Below are 17,900 nucleotides of genomic sequence, written 5' to 3'. Positions count from 1 at the left end.
TGTGTTGAAGATCCACCGACTTAAGAACTGTGGCCCGACTCCTGAAGAGGCTTGGCATACTTTCCTGCGTTTGGCCGGTCAGACCCTCCTCGACTACCTGATCATCGAAGGCTAAAGCGGTGCTACAACCCTTGGACTGGTGGGACCAACCAGTTTTAGATATTCCTGAGGATCCAGCTGTCCTGAGCCTTTGGAAATGTCCCTGGACCACCCGGCGGAGTGACTAGTTCTCCAGTGGGAACCTCGATAGAATTGTCACTGTTCCCTGTTCGTTGCTGGAAATTGTGCCACACATCGCCTTCCTGCCAAGTTTAATCTTCCCAGCATTAAGGGAATCCTACTCTGGAGGATGTAACCCGTGTACGGGACCAGTTGCTGGAACTCACAAGGTGGTCTACATCGTTGCCTTCTGCATTTCTTCTTCGCATTGGGTTGCACCCTGCTCCTGGAACTGACCGGAAGGATCCTTGCACCCGTAGATCCTGGGCATCTTCTACTGGATCCAGTGGTGGGAAATCCTACTTCAAGCTACTTCCAGGTGATCTGCCTAGTCACTAGGGAAAATAGGAGCTTGCGGTGGTAAGTAATTGCTACACATTCACCTGCCCCTGTTCTCCCTCGAATACACTTTGGTTATTCTAACCATTCCATCACTTTTTGATCGTTTGTATCTGAAAGATACAAATACAGATACACTTCAACATTGTTGAAGTATCTTCTGGAACATTTTCATTGGAGCAAGAACTCTTGCTACAGCTGTCCCCTCTACTAAGATGATGATTTGTGACTTTTGAGCACAAGGCCTCCTACATCCTAGTGATTGGACTTAAAAAGTTGGGGCATAATTCTTGTCCACTGGTGTCATTTTACTGCATCTTTCCTTACCTTCTTTTAGTTGTCCTAAGTTATTGTATGCATTCCTACAAACCTAAAGGTGACTGTATATGTGTTTGATAATGTAGTATTATGTGGTATTACCAGCAGCTTGTTTCCTTTTTCTAGTGTGTGTTTTGGGCCTATAATAGAGTATTTTTGCACTTGCTGGTCTAAATTGAATGGTGTGCTTCATTGTGTGGACTCATTGAGGACCCCTGACCCTACTCACTTTCTCCTGAGGCTAAACTAAGCCTTAACCACTCTCTATGCTTCCCTTGATTGGGTTTGGCTAACCTGAGTTCTCCTTTTCGCTGTAACTAAGGTGGCCTCCTAAAATCTGTCCACCAGGCCAGATTATAGAAATCCATCTTAATACCAGCACAGGTGCAACCCTAGCTTTTATTGCTAATGTTCCACTGGAGGAAGTCTGTAAGGCTGCAACTTGGAGTTCACTCAATATGTTCACACAACACTACTGTGTAGATACCCAAGCAAGATCTGAATTGCAAGTGGTACTTCAACATATTTTTGCTTCTGTCCCTACTCGCATGCCACCGTCCTCAGGTACTGCTTGCTAATCTATGCGAATAATGTGAAACTAAGCAGATTCACAAGCTCCAGAAGACAAATATACATTTCCAGTAAGTGTTTCAAATGGATTGTGTGCTCCAACATATTCCTCCTCTTTGATAATCATGTCCAGCTTCGGCTGTTTCGGAAAACATTTTTCGGCAGAGGGTGCCCTGCGTCAATGACGGCGAGTCGATGTCCCTCAAAGGCCTCCGTTGAGTGAGACTTCATCGGGTGATATAAGTAGCACGCATAGCGCCTGTTGGCCTCGGTTCAGTTTTTCCGCAAACATGTTTGCTCCGGAGACTCTGCGCACCTTGTTAGTTACTGGACTATGCATTTTCGAAAATCGTGAAAATCCTCAGATGTCCTTGTCCCCCACTCGGACGACGCCTCGCCCATGTTTAAAGAAGTGCAAGGAGTGTGACTCGAAAATGTCGATCACGGATCTGCATCGTTCTTGCCTGTTGTGCTTGGGGGAAGGCCATGACACAGATTCCTATTCAAAATTTCATTCGATGACAGGAAAAGCCCTGCAAGTACGAAAGGGTAAGTTAGAGGTAGGAAAGCTGTCCAAACCTCGTAAGATCAAACCCGATCGTGCCTCAACTGCTGAGTCAAGAGATGGTTGATCCTCAACGGAAGAGATATAAAATGATCAAGGTCCCGTAGTGGCTCATGCCATTCTTCGTCCTTGACGGAACAATTAAAAAGGAGGCACCATCGGTCGCCCTCCTCCTCTTCGTCAGGCGGAACCACAGAGAGTAAAGTGCCCAACCAAACCGTGATCTGCAGAGTGGGAAGCATTCCGCATAGAAATGGATGAAAATATTTGAAAGGCACGGTAAGCCTCAGTCCACGCCTCCTATTGAAGCCGGCAGAGAGCGGTCTTGAGTCGACACTCGCACATCCTCGAGCCTGGGTGGTCGAACAAATGCTCATCGAAAACCCTCAAACTCCAGTGAGTAAAAGTCACTCGAGACATGACGAGCGTTCGCGCTCGTCGACGCCGTCCAAGCCTGTAGAACCCACAAAGCCACAATCTTCGAAGGGGACCGTTGATTCGTCGACAACATCCAGGCCATCGCCGCTATTGACACCAGCTCCATCGCCTCTGTTGATGTCGACGCCAAAACCGTCAGCGCCAAAAGTACCGGTCGTATCAGCTCAGCCTCCAGATAATGAGGGAACTCATAAAAAGGCTAAATCAAAGTTTTCTTTGAAGCCTACAAAACTTATGAGTATTCCTGATAAATATTTCACCGCTTTGCCAAGGAAGGAGTATTTCAAATCCATTTCATTCATCTTTGAAGAAGAAAGGTCTGATGACAAGGATGCCCTTTTTGGGCTTAAATTTGGAACTCCAAAAGTGCTGGAGTGCCTCATTTCGGAAGAGAGCAAGATGGAGGATCTGTGTGATACTCTACATAATGCAAATTAACAAGGGGGGGTCCTGGGAGTCCCTCTGCCAGACATTAGTCATAGTTACGAGAGACTTACCCAGAGTCTTTAGCTCACTATCTTTCACAGAGAAGAAATATCCCAAACATATCAGTCTTTGTCCTGCCCTGGGGCAGTCCAGCACCGAAATGCTAGGCAATTCTCCTCTGCACAAGAGTACCAACAGAAACCCTAGACACGTGTTTCGGTCTGGTTTCTTTGCTTCTGCTTTCTCTCTCCCTCTCCCCTGCTAAATCACTGAAACTGTACAGAATCAGCAACTGGGCCACTCACCAATCTTGGTCCTTGGCCCAGCCACTCTCCCCTGCACTACCTTCCTGGCAACCCCTGCACTGCGGGACTGTCTCTGTATCCCTACAGCCCCCCTTCCCAGCACTTGTCTGCACTTATCTTGGACTTGCCACCAGCTGGCCCTTATTATTTATCTTGTTCATTACTAACCCTGTACTGCACGTTCCCCTCTCCCTTTCCCCCTTGCACTTTTCCCGTCCCCCCTACCCATGCACTTGCGCGATCTGAATGACACCTGGCGTAGTAGGATCGTTGTCTGTCTCCCCTTGTTCCCCCCCCTCCCTGCCTCGTTGCGCCTTGAAACACTTGTGTATAGGCGCGTTACAAATGCCATATCATATCATCATTGGACCTCATCAGTAGGGTGGATCTGTGCCTCTCTAAGAATAGTGAGCAAGGGGTCCACGTCTGGATTCCCCTAGTAACTTAGGGTGAGACCCAAGATACTTAAATATGCAAATTAACAAGGGGGGTCCAACCAGACGGAAACACGAGTCCGGGGATGATGTTGGTACTCTTGTTCAGAGGAGAATTGCCTAGCATTTCGGTGCTGGACTGCCCCAGGGCAAGACAAAGACTGATATGTTTGGGATATTTCTTCTCTGTGAAAGATGGTGAGCTAAAGACTCTGGGTAAGTCTCTCGTAACCAGGACTAATGTCTGGCAGAGAGACTCCCAGGACCCTCCCTTGTCAATATACCCTACATAATGCAAGTGGCATTGATACCTCTCCTGAATTGGAGTTTGGTAGGCCAGAACCGGGAGAGCACACACTCTTATTACCGTCACGTAATGTCCAAGGTTGTTGAATACCTAGGCCTCTGGTATAGTTTGTTCAAGATGACCGAATGGATATTCTGGGCAAAGGTCCACCTACAGATACAATTCTACCTTTCCATGTGGCTCTACAAAATAGGCTGGCCAAGAATTGGGAGACCCCGGGCACCAATCCTGTGTTGGGCAAATCTCTCGCAAGGAAATACCCCCCTTCCAGTAGTGACCCCGGCTACCTGTCCAAGCACCCCACTCTGGAGAATCTGGTGGTCCAGGCAGCCACGGCTACATCGAACAAGGCAGCGTACCCTACCATCCCTCTGAATAGGGACGACAAGCGCGAGGATGGATGGGCACGAAAGGTATTTTCAGCTGGGATTATGATCCTGATGTCGGCCAACTCCACGTGTGCCTTTGCAAAATGTTTGTACGCTCTGGGAGTGCATATCCATGGCGGCAGAGCACATTCCAGAAAGGGGAGGAAAGGGCCGGTTTCCTAACTATCATTAAGGATGGAAAGGAAGCCATGCACAGGTCCCTTCGGTCTGGATTGGACACTGCGGACAGCATCAGCAGGTCCATGGCTACAAGCACCATAATTCACAGATTTGCGTGGTTGCGGAAGTCAGGTTTTGCACCGGAGGTGCAAGCTAGTCTTCTCAACATGCCATTTGACTGGGCTCACCTTTTTGGCAGCAAAGCTGACGAGGGCCTTGAGAGGTTGCAGACCTGTAAGGCGGCTGCCAAATCTTTAAGGGCTGCTGTGTGGCAACCTCAGCCTTTTCGTCCGATGGGACAGCCATTGAGGGGGCGATCCTATCGCTACTACTCATTTGGAAATGCGAGAGGAATGGCTAGTCAGAGCTCCAGCTTAAGCTACCTCGCCATCAGCAGCTGCAGCAACCGCTCCAAAACCACTTTGAGAGCTTGAGTCACGAATCACTGGTGGGGGGCAGACTCTCAGCATCTCGAAGAATGGCGCGCCATTACTTCAGATGCTTGGGCTCTGGAAAAAATAGCCCAAGGTTACTGCGTCCCATTCATAACGCAGCCTCACACCAATCCACCAGGGAAACACTCTTGAGGATTCCAGATCTGAACCTTGTGCAGGAAATATTAACCTAGAGAAAGGTGCTATAGAACCGGTACCTGTAGCGGAGAGTAACAAGGGTTCGTATTCCCCATACTTTTTGATCCCCAAGAAAGACGGAGGAATGAGACCCATCTTGGATTTTAGGTACTTGAACAAGTTCCTCAGGAAGGACAAATTCAAGATGGTTACACTATCTCAGATCCTTGAGGCCCTCCGATTACAGGATTGGTTGGTGTCATTGGACCTTCAGGATGCTTACTTTCATGTGCCAGTCCATCTCAAGCACAGAAACTATCAGTTTTGAGTCCTGCCATTTGCGTTGACCTCCGCCCAAGCGTCTTCACCAAACTGATGGTGGTGGTGGCAGCGCATCTCTGGAGAGGGGGGGGGATTCATGTCTACCCCTACCTGGCCGATTGGCTTATCAGGGGGCGTTCTCCCGAGCAAGCTCTGGATAATCTGTCAGCTGCCACTCCCTTCAGACTGGGCTTCTCCCTCAATTTCAAGCAGTCACAGATGACACCTTCCCAGCAGTTCCAGTACATTGGAGCTGTACTAGACACATCCTTGGGAAATAGCTCCCCACCCGAGGCAACGGCTCAAGACATTCTTCAGATGGTTACCAAATTTCAAACTGCCCAGAAACCTCCGGCCGTCAATTTCTTGAGGTTGCTCAGCCTCATGGCATCCTGCATTTGTCTGGTGCCAGAAGCCCACCTGAGAATGAGATCCCTTCAATGAGCTATAGGAACACAATGGTCCCAATTCTCAGGAAAGATGTCGGACCGACTTCAGTTTCCAACCAGGGTCTCGCATGATCTTCTGTGGTATGCCTGCGAGAACAATATTCTGAAGGGAAAACATTTTTGGCAACAATGGCTGGAGATTACAGTAGTGACTGAGGCCTCACTCATGGGGTGGGGAGCCCACGTCAACGGTCTGATGGTCTGACAGTCGGCGATCGTTGGTCTCCATCAGAGTCCAAACTACACATCAACCTTTTAGAGCTGAGGGCAATCAGACTAGCGCTGAATGCCTTCCTGTCCTCTGTCGGGGGAAAGAATGACCTGATAATGACGGACAATACAGTAGCCATGCATTTCCTCAACAAGAGAGGTATAGGGTCACTACCACTGTGCAGAGAGGCAATGCAGCTCTGGTGCTGGGCAGTTCAAGAAGGAATATCCCTATCGGCAGTTCACCTAGCCGGGGAGAACACAACGGCGGACGCTCTAAGCAAGCAGAACAGTCCCACGAGTGGTAACTAGCTCAGGAAGTACTTCAAGAGATCTTCGCCCTTTGGGAACCCCTCAAGTAGACCGGTCTGTGACCAGGATCAACCGGAAGTGCAAAAGGTACTGTTCAAGGGAATTTCCTCCGAGGAGTTCTAGGAGACGCGTGTGTGGTGGATTGGGAGTTCCCACTGCTGTACTTGTGTCCACCGATCCAGTCATTCCTCAAGTAATCAGGAGGTTGAGACGCTTCAGAAGCCGCATGATCTTAATTGCCCCAGATTGGGCCAGGAGAACATGGTACCCGGATGTTCTGGATATGTCCATCGGTCCTCCGATAAGACTTCCACAAAGAGAGGATCTTCTCTTGCAAAGGGAGGGACAGGTTCTCCATCCAGAGGTGAACACGCTCAACCTTCACGTGTGGTTTGTGAAAGGTTGAGATACAAGGATTGGGACCTCCCAGATGACGAGATGGAGGTGTTGCTTTCGGCAAGAAGGCCAGCAGCAAAATCTCTTTACCGCTGCCATTGGATACGTTTTGCAACTTGTGCAGAAAAAAGAATGTTGATCCTTTTTCTATGTTCAAATCCAGATGTGTTGTTTTCTCCTATCATTAGCACACAAAGGTCTTAATATTGGGACCATTAAATGTTACCTGGCAGCGCTTTCCATATTTAAGCACTCTTCAGAAGAATATTCCTACTTCAAAATTCCCTTGATAATTCAATTTCTAAAAGGGCTTACAAACGTGTTCCCAGCTTCTTCCTTTCAGGTTCCAGTTTGGGACCTTAACCTGGTTCTTAAATTTCTAATGTGTGCCCCATTTGAACCTTTGCACACATGTCCATTAAAGGTTATTAACCTTTAAAACCATATTGTTGGTTTTACTGATCTCTGCGAATAGTGAGCGAGTTGCAGGCACTTTATTCCAGGCTACCCTATACCGTATTCCACAAGGACGGGGTTGTGTTGAGGGTAAAACCCTCTTTCCTGCCTAAAGTTGTATTAGATTTCCATTTGAATCAAAAAATAGTTCTGCCAGCGTTTTATCCCCCGCCACATCCCAGTAAAGAGGAGACGCTCCATAGATTGGACCCTAGAAAAGCTCTAAGCTCTTATATTTCTAGGTACTCTAAATTGAGAGTGGCCGACAAACTCTTTACTGGATACACTGGACGAAAATTAGGACAAGCTGTTACTAAACAGACTTTGTCAAGGTGGATCATCCTTGGTATTTCAGAGTGTTACAGATTGGTGGGCAAGGACCCATCAGAGGGTTTGCGGGCTCATTCTAACAGGGGCATAGCCTCTTCTGCAGCCCTGCAAAGGGGAATACCCATTAGATACATTTGTGATGCTGCAACATGGTCATCGTTGCATACATTCACCAAACATTACTGCTTGGATGCTTCCCCTGTTCAGGATGTCGCTTTTGGTAAAGTTGTGCTTTATTTTGCCTTATAAAAGATTGTTCAATTTTAAATTCTCCACCCTCAACCAATCCTACATACTGTTTTGGGAGTCTATCAAAGATGAGGAATATGTTGTAGGACACAGTCCATTAGAAGAACAAGTTACTTACCAACTGGTAACCTTCTTTCGACTGGTTGGTCCTCCAACGTATTCCTCATCGCCCTCCCATCCTACCCCTCTGTAGAATTTCCTATGCTATTACAGCTTTCGTTCTTGCAAGGCTGATTACTGCTTGCCTATGCTAACAGCAACATGAAGAGGAGTGGGGAAAAACAGAACTGAGGCCAACGGGCGCCGCGCCTGTTACTTATATCACCCGATAACGTCACCCTCGACTGAGGCCATCGAGGGGCATCGAATCGACGCAGGTCGCCCTATGACGAAAAAGTTTTCCGAAGCTGGACATGATTATCAAAGATGAGGAATACGCTGGAGGATCGTCCAGTCAAAAGAAGGTTACCAGTTGGTAAGTAACGTGTTCTTCTCGGGCTTGTATCTGCTTAGAATCCCATTCACTTGCTCCTGCTTCCCTGCAAGAAAGCAGCTGGACAGTACTAAGTACAAATATTTTTTTTACGCATTTTGCACACATCCCTTACAAATTACAGTCCAGAAAAAGAAACTGAGAACTTAGATCTATGAGGGATAATGGGTAGCTGTACATTTTCGATGGGGACACCCTATTCAGAAAGGCAATGTTATACTCAAAGCCGACCACTATGTGGCAGGTTATGCACAGCTTGTGTTGCCAAGCATGTACAAACCTCAAAGATGATTACTGGTTAGTAATATTTGTTCTATACTAGCCCGTCTGAAAATACCCTGGAGCTGGTAGAGTTTTTGTTTCATTAATTTAGACCCCTATGAGTGTGGCAATTGAATGAGTTGTGTTATATATATATATATATATATTAATCATCTTCATCAAAATGATTATGCATACTAAAAATCCTCAATGAACACAATGAAGCTGCTGTAAAAAAGTTAATAAAACCAAGCTCCATTTATGACAATCATTTTCTTTTACTTTGGTCGTTAAATCATCAATTTTGTTCAAAAATGTATTTTGGATGTTGCGACCACCAGTACAGCCTTGGATAACCAAATAAGAGGTTCCTTTGCTACATATCATTTTTGAGCAAGATGAATTGGATTGAAGATTCTGTAAATTGAATATAAAAAAAAAGAATAAAGTGTCCACAATTGCGGACACTTCATTCCTTTTTGCATAGTTCAGCGACCTATTGTGTCAGTCATCTTTTCTCCCGTGCATGATGGAGTTTATAAATAGACATTTTCTAACTCGCAGTATCCATTTCAGTATTAAGGTGTGCGTGTCCGAGATTTTTATTTTCATTCTTTTATTATAGGGCAGCCCACCCCAAAATGGTGTCCTTCCGAAGTCCTGTAAATCCACACATTCCTTTGGTATTTTTTCCCAAATTGGTTTTTATCAAGATACAGATTTTCCCAAGCGAAATGCCAAGGAGATCTTTCGTTAAACTTCTGAGAGTAGTCATGTCTTGTAAGTCTTTAGTTAGACGTGGTAGTGGAGTTCTCATTTTTTTGCGTATTTCAGTAGTTTTTTAGAATGGCTTTATATATTTCCCTGCTAATGCCATACTTAGGCTTAACTAAGCCTAGCACGACCTTCACACCAGTCATACTTTGTTTTGACTGGGTAGTAGAGTGGATGGATTTTTTAGAGTTGAAGCATGTGTCCTGCCCCTTCATTGAAACATAATTGTATTTGTTGAGTTTGTAGTTTGAAATGTTACTTGAGTAACGCATTGAAAACCACATAGCATATATATTCTAGATGTTGTGTAATTGCACATTGCACTTATTAGAATTTTTGGGGAAATCCAAATAAATTTTGAAATGTGATGGAAAATATTGTCAAAAGACAGTCACAGTAGAATTAATAGAACTTCTAAATCCACATTAGAAACAAACTTCTTAAAGTTTCCACCAACGGTAATTTCCTAACATTTTTTTTTAACTGTTTTACAGTTTACTTTTCTACAATGCTAGTATATTGCTAGTTTGCACATTATTGTATCGCCACTCTGGAGATGAGCAATCCCATTGTGCAACCAGTTTGACAATCCCAGAGCTTTCCGTTTTTTAAAATTCTTTTATGGTAGCTTTAGTATGTTCCTAATGTGCCCTTTGTACTTCCAATCACATTATTTTCATGTAATCCGTATACCAGTATAGACACTCCATCTTAATCCCAGTCTACACTGATCATGTTACTGCATGCCCAGTTAACACATCCCAATAGTAGTTTCCTAGTTCAGTACATTCCATTAAGTTTTTCATCCTGACAAATCCAGTCCACACACTTTGCATAATTCCAATATATTACCCTATTGAACAATTCCAGTATACTTTGATTCACAAACCCATTATACTGCCGGGTTAGAAATTGATGGGAGCTATTTAGCTCGAGCTTCTAGTCTACGAGAGCCTGGTGAACTTGAAACCAACGGCTACTAAGAGCTACGTTTGGCTCCCCAGGCCCACTTGTGCCTTACAAACATGCCTTAGTGACATTTACTATAAGTATTTGAGAATTTTAAACATGAGAAATTGGAAAACCTCTGGCACACGTTCACACATAATAGATTATGCGTAATGGACAAAGGTCAGTGTGCTTCTCATGTGTAAGTTAGATTTGCAGCTTGCTGTCTTCGCGATCGATGGTTCCCAATCTGTTGCTCATGTGGTCGGTGGAGCTCCTGCTAATCTAATCTTAATTTGAAATCCTGATACTGCACTGGGAAATTTCAAATCCGCCACAAACCACAACTAGAGTAAAACGGCGTTGAAGAAACCTTGCTGGTGCAGCTCAAGCTGAATGCACCGCACATTTGTTCTCATAGAACATAGTAAGCAGAGTTAATGATTTCAAAATTTGTAGGAAAGGGTACCTATGATTCCCTAAAATGGCAACCAGGTGCTGTTGCCTACAAATCGTACTGTTCGACCCAACGAGACCTACACCCCAAATGTATCTGTTAAGAATGTGGTAAAATTAGCATTTGACAATTAAATATGCTTGTTTATTTATAGTATATAATAGTGCTTTTTTTTCTTCTAAAGCCATATGAAGCATCCATGTTCTGTTGCCGACAATCATGTATTTTGGTTTTCCTCAGAGCTCGTAGGAAAAAAGGCTCAGCACGCAGACTTGGACTCCAAAAGCTGTGGGAATGGTGCTTAGGACTTGTACAGATGAGTTCACTACCATGGAGGATAGTAATTGGCCGCTTAGGAAGAATAGGTCATGGTGAGCTAATCGGTACGTTGATCATCATTTACCAAAAAATGTGTAAAGCAATTCATGTAATTTGTATCTGTATAATACATTTACCACATTGTCCTGTTTGTAATGTTAATAAATCATACTAATTCCAATTTTTGTAAACCTGCTGCAGAGTGCCAGTCTTGTAAATTAATGTGGCTTATTATTCACTTCAATTCAAAGTTAAATGCTTCTTTTACTTATGTTGGAGATTGACATGGCCCTATTTCTATTCTTCTCTGGCCTGGTTTATCTCACATTTCCAGAGTCCTCATGGGGGTTGTGTTCAAAGAGACCTCAATGAGTTTCAACGTGCTGTTTCTTATAGGTATCCCTTTGTGGGACCCTGAGGGAATCCAATATTAAGTCTACACAGAAGTGAATGGAATACAGATGACAGATGTCTCCATACATGGTTGTGCAGACCAGATATTACCTGTTTGTGAATGTTATCTGGATTAAAGTACTCACAAGAAACTCAGGGAAGATGTCCACAAAAATGAAATGCTACAGCTGCCAGTGGTTGTATTTCAGAGCATAAGATTGCTAAACTGTACCTCTGGCGAGAGGCCCTTTCTGCTTTTACCTGGCGGTTTACTAACTTTATTTGCTAAATAAGTCTACATCCATATTGAATGTGCCTGTGCGGACCAAATCCCTCTAACTAGGATGTTCCAAAGAAATAATGATCCTCATGTGAGTAACCTCACACATTTCACTGTTTGTGCTCCACTGGTGGTATATCTATTCAGAACAAGTGAGGTGCAGCTTGCCCTATCCTATGGGATGCTCTGAAGTGGGCCCTTGTGTTAAACTCCAGTACAGAGTGACACATGGCAATTACGGCCCTGAGAGACTAGGAAGAAGGCCAAAGAACAATATGGTCTAAGGACGGGCGAAAATCTTGTGGCACTGCCATCTTAGTATGCTGGCCACTCTTAGTTGCCATTTGCGGTAAATGTGAAAGTAAAACGTTTAAAACCCAGTAGGATAATCTCTGCTGCCACCAGCCCATCCTGGACGTTTTACACTTGTAGCCTAAAAGTAAAGCAAGTTATAAAGATGCAAAGTATCCTAACCCCACTTCACTTTAGGATGATGTGTGTTCTATGTCTTTTCATCGCCAGGCATTTCAAAGCCTGCATTTCAAACTTGCATAAAATAACGAAAAAGTTAATCACATTTTGTTTGTTATTTGAGGGTGTGGGGAGGTCCCCCAACCCCGTCTCACCCACCTTTTCATAACTATACCTGACCCCCCAACCCCTTATCTGCCCTTTGCCACCCCCCAAAAAAATTCAATGAACTTTTTTGTTATTCTTTACACTTTTAAAATGCAGGCTTTGAAATGCCTGGCGATGAAAGGACGTTGTACCGATGTGTGTAGTTGTAAAAATAGAAGACATCCACAGTGTGTTCTCAGTACTAATCTTTCCATAAGACATATCAGTTTCCCCATTAAAATTGTCCCAAAGCAAGGGAAATAATGCAGAATGCTTTATTTGCCTCCAATAAGTCAGGTTGGTAGTCCAAAGCAAAAAACAGGTATCCCATAGAAGTCTATGGGAGGGAAGTGTCAAAAGGAAAAGCTTTCCGAACCGCCAATTATGTAGTTTAAAGGACCCCCCCCCCTCCCCCCCAACACAGAAGAGTTCCAGTTCCCGGGATTGTCTGGTCATGTGGTAGTTTGTCTCCAGACAGGCTGACTTAAACCCTGGTTGCAGACAGTACCCATAAAGGTCAATCTCTCATGATGAAGACCCATGATGAGACGCAAGGCAGAGGACATTGCAGGAGCACTACTCCGGATGTCCCAGCAAACAGTCAGACCTCCGGTTTAAATGAAAGGTCAAGACCGCCAGGAAGAAGACTCGCACAATGAAGACAAAAATGTCCCACGAGGAGCTGAGGCAGAGTGTAAGGGCGGGGGGGAGGGGGAGACACAGTTCCAGGTCAGCATAGCACATGGCTCTCTCTTTGGGACTTTCAGAGATGTTCTCTGGCAGCAGTACGAGCTGTAGGCTTTCAGCAAGGCAGGAAGGATGACCACAATGTCCAGCGAGGGAGGTTTAAAGATGCTGAGGAACATGTGTGGGGCAACTCTGGGGCAGGACCTGCATCTTTGTCGGAGTCATACAAACCCTGTGAAGTTGAACATATAAATATTTCATAGATTTGTGAAAACCTGCTGGGATGGGCTCTGGTTCTTCTGGAATAACCGTCCATAATTTAGCCATTCTTCCAGCTACCCTGGCATAATTCAAAAAGTGCCCTTGTGGCTTACCATATTCCTCAGCCCAATGATTGAAGGGGAGCAAAGAACCTGCCCTAAAGAAATTGCACACTGACATACAACCCTTAGAAAGGAAGCTTGAAAGACCCCTATCACTGTATATACCAAATGAAACCTTGTCGAATCAGATAGGTTAATCATGGGGTGGTAAGGTTTGTCCAATCTAAATTTAATTAAGTCTCTTCCATGCCAACTAAACTACATGCACTATGCATGTTTCCTTTTATACCACATTACGTCCCATACTAGCTCGATCCCTTGACAATATTTTGCAGGGCCCCCCAATAGCATGCAAACCTCGCCTTCGGGTGAATCATTCCAGCGTAGCACATATTGCAGCTGAGCTACAAGGAAATACAGCTCATATTCTGACAGACAAACCTCCTTTCTGGTAAGTTCTCAGCAGCGTCAACAGCGCCATTCTACACCTACCACAACCCCATAGAAATTAAGTGATTTTTGTCATCCAACATCTGAAAAAAGACCCTTTTTATCATATAAGGGATATTGTTCAAAACATATAATCATGGAAGTACTATCATTTTAAACAACGTTAATAATACCCATTATAGAAAGAGTTTCTGCCAAAAGGTGATAGCATCACCAATCCGTGACCATGCCCTACCGGGATTATACACAAATTAACCCCCAGATCCTTAAATCATTCATGTTCCCATTGCACCCCCAATCCAGAAATGTACCCTGCTGTCTATGCCTCATACAAGCTAGTGGAAACGGTATGGATTTATCCCTATTCCAAAACCCAGACAACACTACAAAATTTTCAAATACCTCCATGAAAATGGTTATATTGTACTAGGATCTTGGCTGCTGACAGTCTCATTAGCGTTCTCCATGAGAGTTCAGGAACAGATCTGACAAATATGCAGGGACTCCCACTGAAGCACTTTTACTCAAGGGCCGACTAAGCCAGCTCACCAACCCACAGGATTTCGGCATTCTACTTTGGCAGCCAGCTAAATTTTCAAACTACATGGCACCTCACAATTTGTTGAATAGTAAGTATACAAAACAAACCTAATACAAACTGGTTAAGCATCCCAACGGAAGCCTTTGAATGCTCAAAGTGCTCCTTCACCAGCAGAATGTCAGTTTTAGTCTGGAACGTTTGTAGGTCTTTTCAAATGCAGCAGTACTGAGGAGGCAAGTGTTGGTGCAGTCAAGTTGGCAGTCAAGCTCTGGTGTTCCACTGGTGGCTCCTTTCCATGCTTTACTCATAGTAACAGACTGGCAGGTGAGTCTCTAATCTACAGAACTTTAGTGGGATAATATTGTGGTCCCTGGGCTAACGGCTGTCATGGGTTTCCCCCAATACACAGGGAGTGGAAGTTGAAGTGTTCCTGGGGGTTTGCAAGATGACAGCGCCTTTCATCACGTTGCGGATCACGTAGGAGGGGAGTTGGTGTGGGTCCTGTGGGGTGGACTCTGCAGCTACTGTGCTCCTCCATGCTTGGATACTGGTTCTGTGAATAGGGACTAGCTACGTGGGTGTATGGCTCCTACAGTGCACTTCAGCACTGTAGGTGGAGGGAGAGGCCTTGGTGTTGCCTCTGCACAAGGGCTGAAATGGAGGTGGGCGATGTGGCCAAAAACATGGTTGGGCCATTCTGAATTCTCTCCTGGCTCTATTATTTAGACAACATGTCTGATGAAATTTGTTGCAGGCCCTGCCTCAGTACTTGGAGGCCGATTGCAGGAGAGTTTTGGTAAAAGCATGTCTAATGCTTATAACTGTCACTACTTCTGTGTATATTGGAGTAATTGCATGCGTCCTGATAGTGACTTTCTTGGGTGAGCTATTTTCTGAATGTCTGCTCTCCCTTGGAGGTAAACCCATCATCCCTTATGCTAGGGATCGGGGTCTGAGGCACCTTTTCGTAAAGTGCTGCCCATCTGTGCTGTCTGTTATGGGAAATATTTACCCCAGAAGGCACTCAAACTATCCTCGTGAACAGTAAATCCGGTTTTGTGCCCCCACCTTCAATGTTTATCTGCTGCAAATTCAGTAATCTCAATTGTTTGTTCCGAGTTGACTATTCAGATGAGTAGAAGGTCAAATAACACCAAAAGGTAGGTGTTACAATGTGTTTAATGATCACCCCGCACAAGAAAACGGACTGAATGAGTGTAAAGAAATGTGGCGGATAAAACTTCTGGTAATATGCAAGCTTCTATTGTTTCCAATCAAGGTTCTGTGGTTTTGCTACTTAAGAAGGGTGACCTTGCTTGCATGTTTGGCTGCACTCTGTATCTGCAGCTGCATTGCAGCAGAAATCCAATTTTCCACTTAAGCTATAAAGGCACTGATGGAGGATATGTGACGGGAGCTAGCAACAACAGGCTTGTGGGTGAACAACAATTAGAAAGCCACAAAACCAACTAGAAGATGACTTGGAAAGGGCAAATGGGAAACTATCAAGGAACAGCTAATTTGAGACCTTGTATCAGACAGAATTGAAGATTGAGAACCGCAACAGGCGGGAGGGTTTGCGGTCCTTGTTACGGCAACAGAGCAAAATAACATTGACGGTTAGATACAAGATACTGGCCCACGTCAAACCTTATATGCAAGCTGTGGGACATCACGCTCCCCATGCCTTGACCGTGTGGGTCCACTGCGACCCAATGAAGAAGCACTTGGAGATGTTATGATGAAGCTTTATGCTTACTATGCAAAAGAAAACCTTGAACACAATCGTATTCCAAGGCCCATCCCTCTTAATCTGCCAGGATCTAGCATCGTCCTCTGAGGATAGCTCAGCAGCAACGTGTTTGGCTTGGAAGCAAAATGACACGGAGCAATGCAGGTTCGATCCACGGGTCCGCGCTTAGAAACCTCTGGGTCTTAAGCGCATTATAAATAACCCATCATATCATATATACCAGTCAAGCTCCAGGAAAGGCTTGGTTTTAGGCCCCATCACCCATGCGCTGGAAGTTGTGAAATGTGACTCTCGAGGAGGAAACTGAGAACTGAAGCTGCTCCAGCATGAGGCAAGATGTTTTGTACAACCAGGAATGTGGAGAAAGATCTTAATGCCGAGCATGAGTTTAATGAATTTTTTAGGAAATTACTCTACAACTACCTGGCACACACGTGTACTTTTTGCAACCACCACACCAATCAGTCGGTTAAGAGGGTACCTCCTCTACAACAATAACATCCCTTCACGACAGTCTATCAATTAATATCCACCAGCACTAAGATGATCTTGGTCACTATAACCTCCCACAAGCTTTGCTTCTTTGCATCACCTCTCTTGTTACTTTGGCCTAATAATGTCAAACAAGATATGTCATTTAGTGGCACTGCGCCAATGTGCCAACTTTAACCTGATAGTAATACCCTTATGTGTCTGGTCTATAACCATACAGACTTGGCGACACTATCAACATGCTCATTAGGAAACTCCCCCTCACCCCCCCCCCCCCCTTTAAGCCACACAACTCACTATAATCGTGGACACCCACCGAATGGCAATTAACCTCATGCAAGAACCTCTTAGTTTATCACATTGAGATAACCCAATCCATACGATTGCTTCCACCGCCTTCTTTCTATCATCCACACATAACAGTCATTAAACCCACGGAAGCAGCGCGCGCTGTCCCAACAACAATACTAGGATATTTATAAATATGCCCACATAACCTTTTACTGGTGGCCTTAACCCTCCGAATTGTAACCTGCTGTCTGGACAACACAGTCCACTTAACCAATGTAGCGGATAATCTCCCGCCCCCACCCCCCCACCAAACGTCGGCGACATGCAACTAATCAAGAACAATCATTAATGCAGGGTTGTGGTAGTATAGGCACCTCACAACTACCTGATGATACAAAGTGCCTATTAGCAACGTGACATTGCGTGTACGATTTACTCGCCATGCCAACATGAACCCAGTTTGAACAAACTTGCGTAACTCAGCAGCACGCATGCGCATTACTCACAGACTTTTCGCGCCTGCCAAATGACCACTACGGCCAGCCATGCCACGTTGCACTTAAATTAATTACACAGCAACCACAGTCTCAGGATACAACCCTCTTTTTTAACCCTTTGACACCTACTATCATTGACCCAGAACATGCCTATGCTGATACTTATTGCAAACGATCTGACATCGTGATCCCGCTTACCCCAGGACACATCTTGACCACCTTTACTATAAACATTAAATTCTGTGCGGTTACTGACAGTACAAGATTGGGTCTCTCGATCCTGCTCACCTCCTCACAGCCACTGACCACCCTTTTACGGAACCTCAACACACTGATCACTCATTCACGGACCTCAAGCTATTCTCCTTCGTCCATTGGGTCTCATGCCACAAACTACCATGGAGCAGGTACTGCAAGTACACTGCTCTACAAACTGTTGTGGACCTTGACCCGGTTTTAATCTTTTATGTATATAAAAATTGGTTCCCGACCAACCACATGTTAGAAGTTGCAGCATCCTAATGCAATTAACAAAACAGCAATTGGATCTGTTACAGATT

The 17,900-nt window shown here is 44.9% G+C and overlaps 1 protein-coding gene across 1 annotated transcript in view; it reads left to right on the top strand.

The window, feature by feature from the left end:
• MED13 (mediator complex subunit 13) overlaps window positions 1-17,900 on the top strand; it is a 1,760,496-nt gene that overhangs the window by 1,495,501 nt on the left and 247,095 nt on the right. The window contains exon 24 of the mRNA XM_069615091.1: window positions 10,938-11,080. Coding sequence (XP_069471192.1) covers window positions 10,938-11,080 — 143 coding nt within the window. The remainder of the gene's footprint in view (window positions 1-10,937; window positions 11,081-17,900) is intronic.

This window comes from Ambystoma mexicanum, chromosome 9 (genome assembly GCF_040938575.1).
Source record: "Ambystoma mexicanum isolate Mex_15411 chromosome 9, UKY_AmexF1_1, whole genome shotgun sequence".
Lineage (NCBI taxonomy): Eukaryota > Metazoa > Chordata > Amphibia > Caudata > Ambystomatidae > Ambystoma > Ambystoma mexicanum.
The sequence above is the reverse complement of the archived record's forward strand: the minus strand, read 5'-3'. Positions and strand labels throughout refer to the sequence as shown.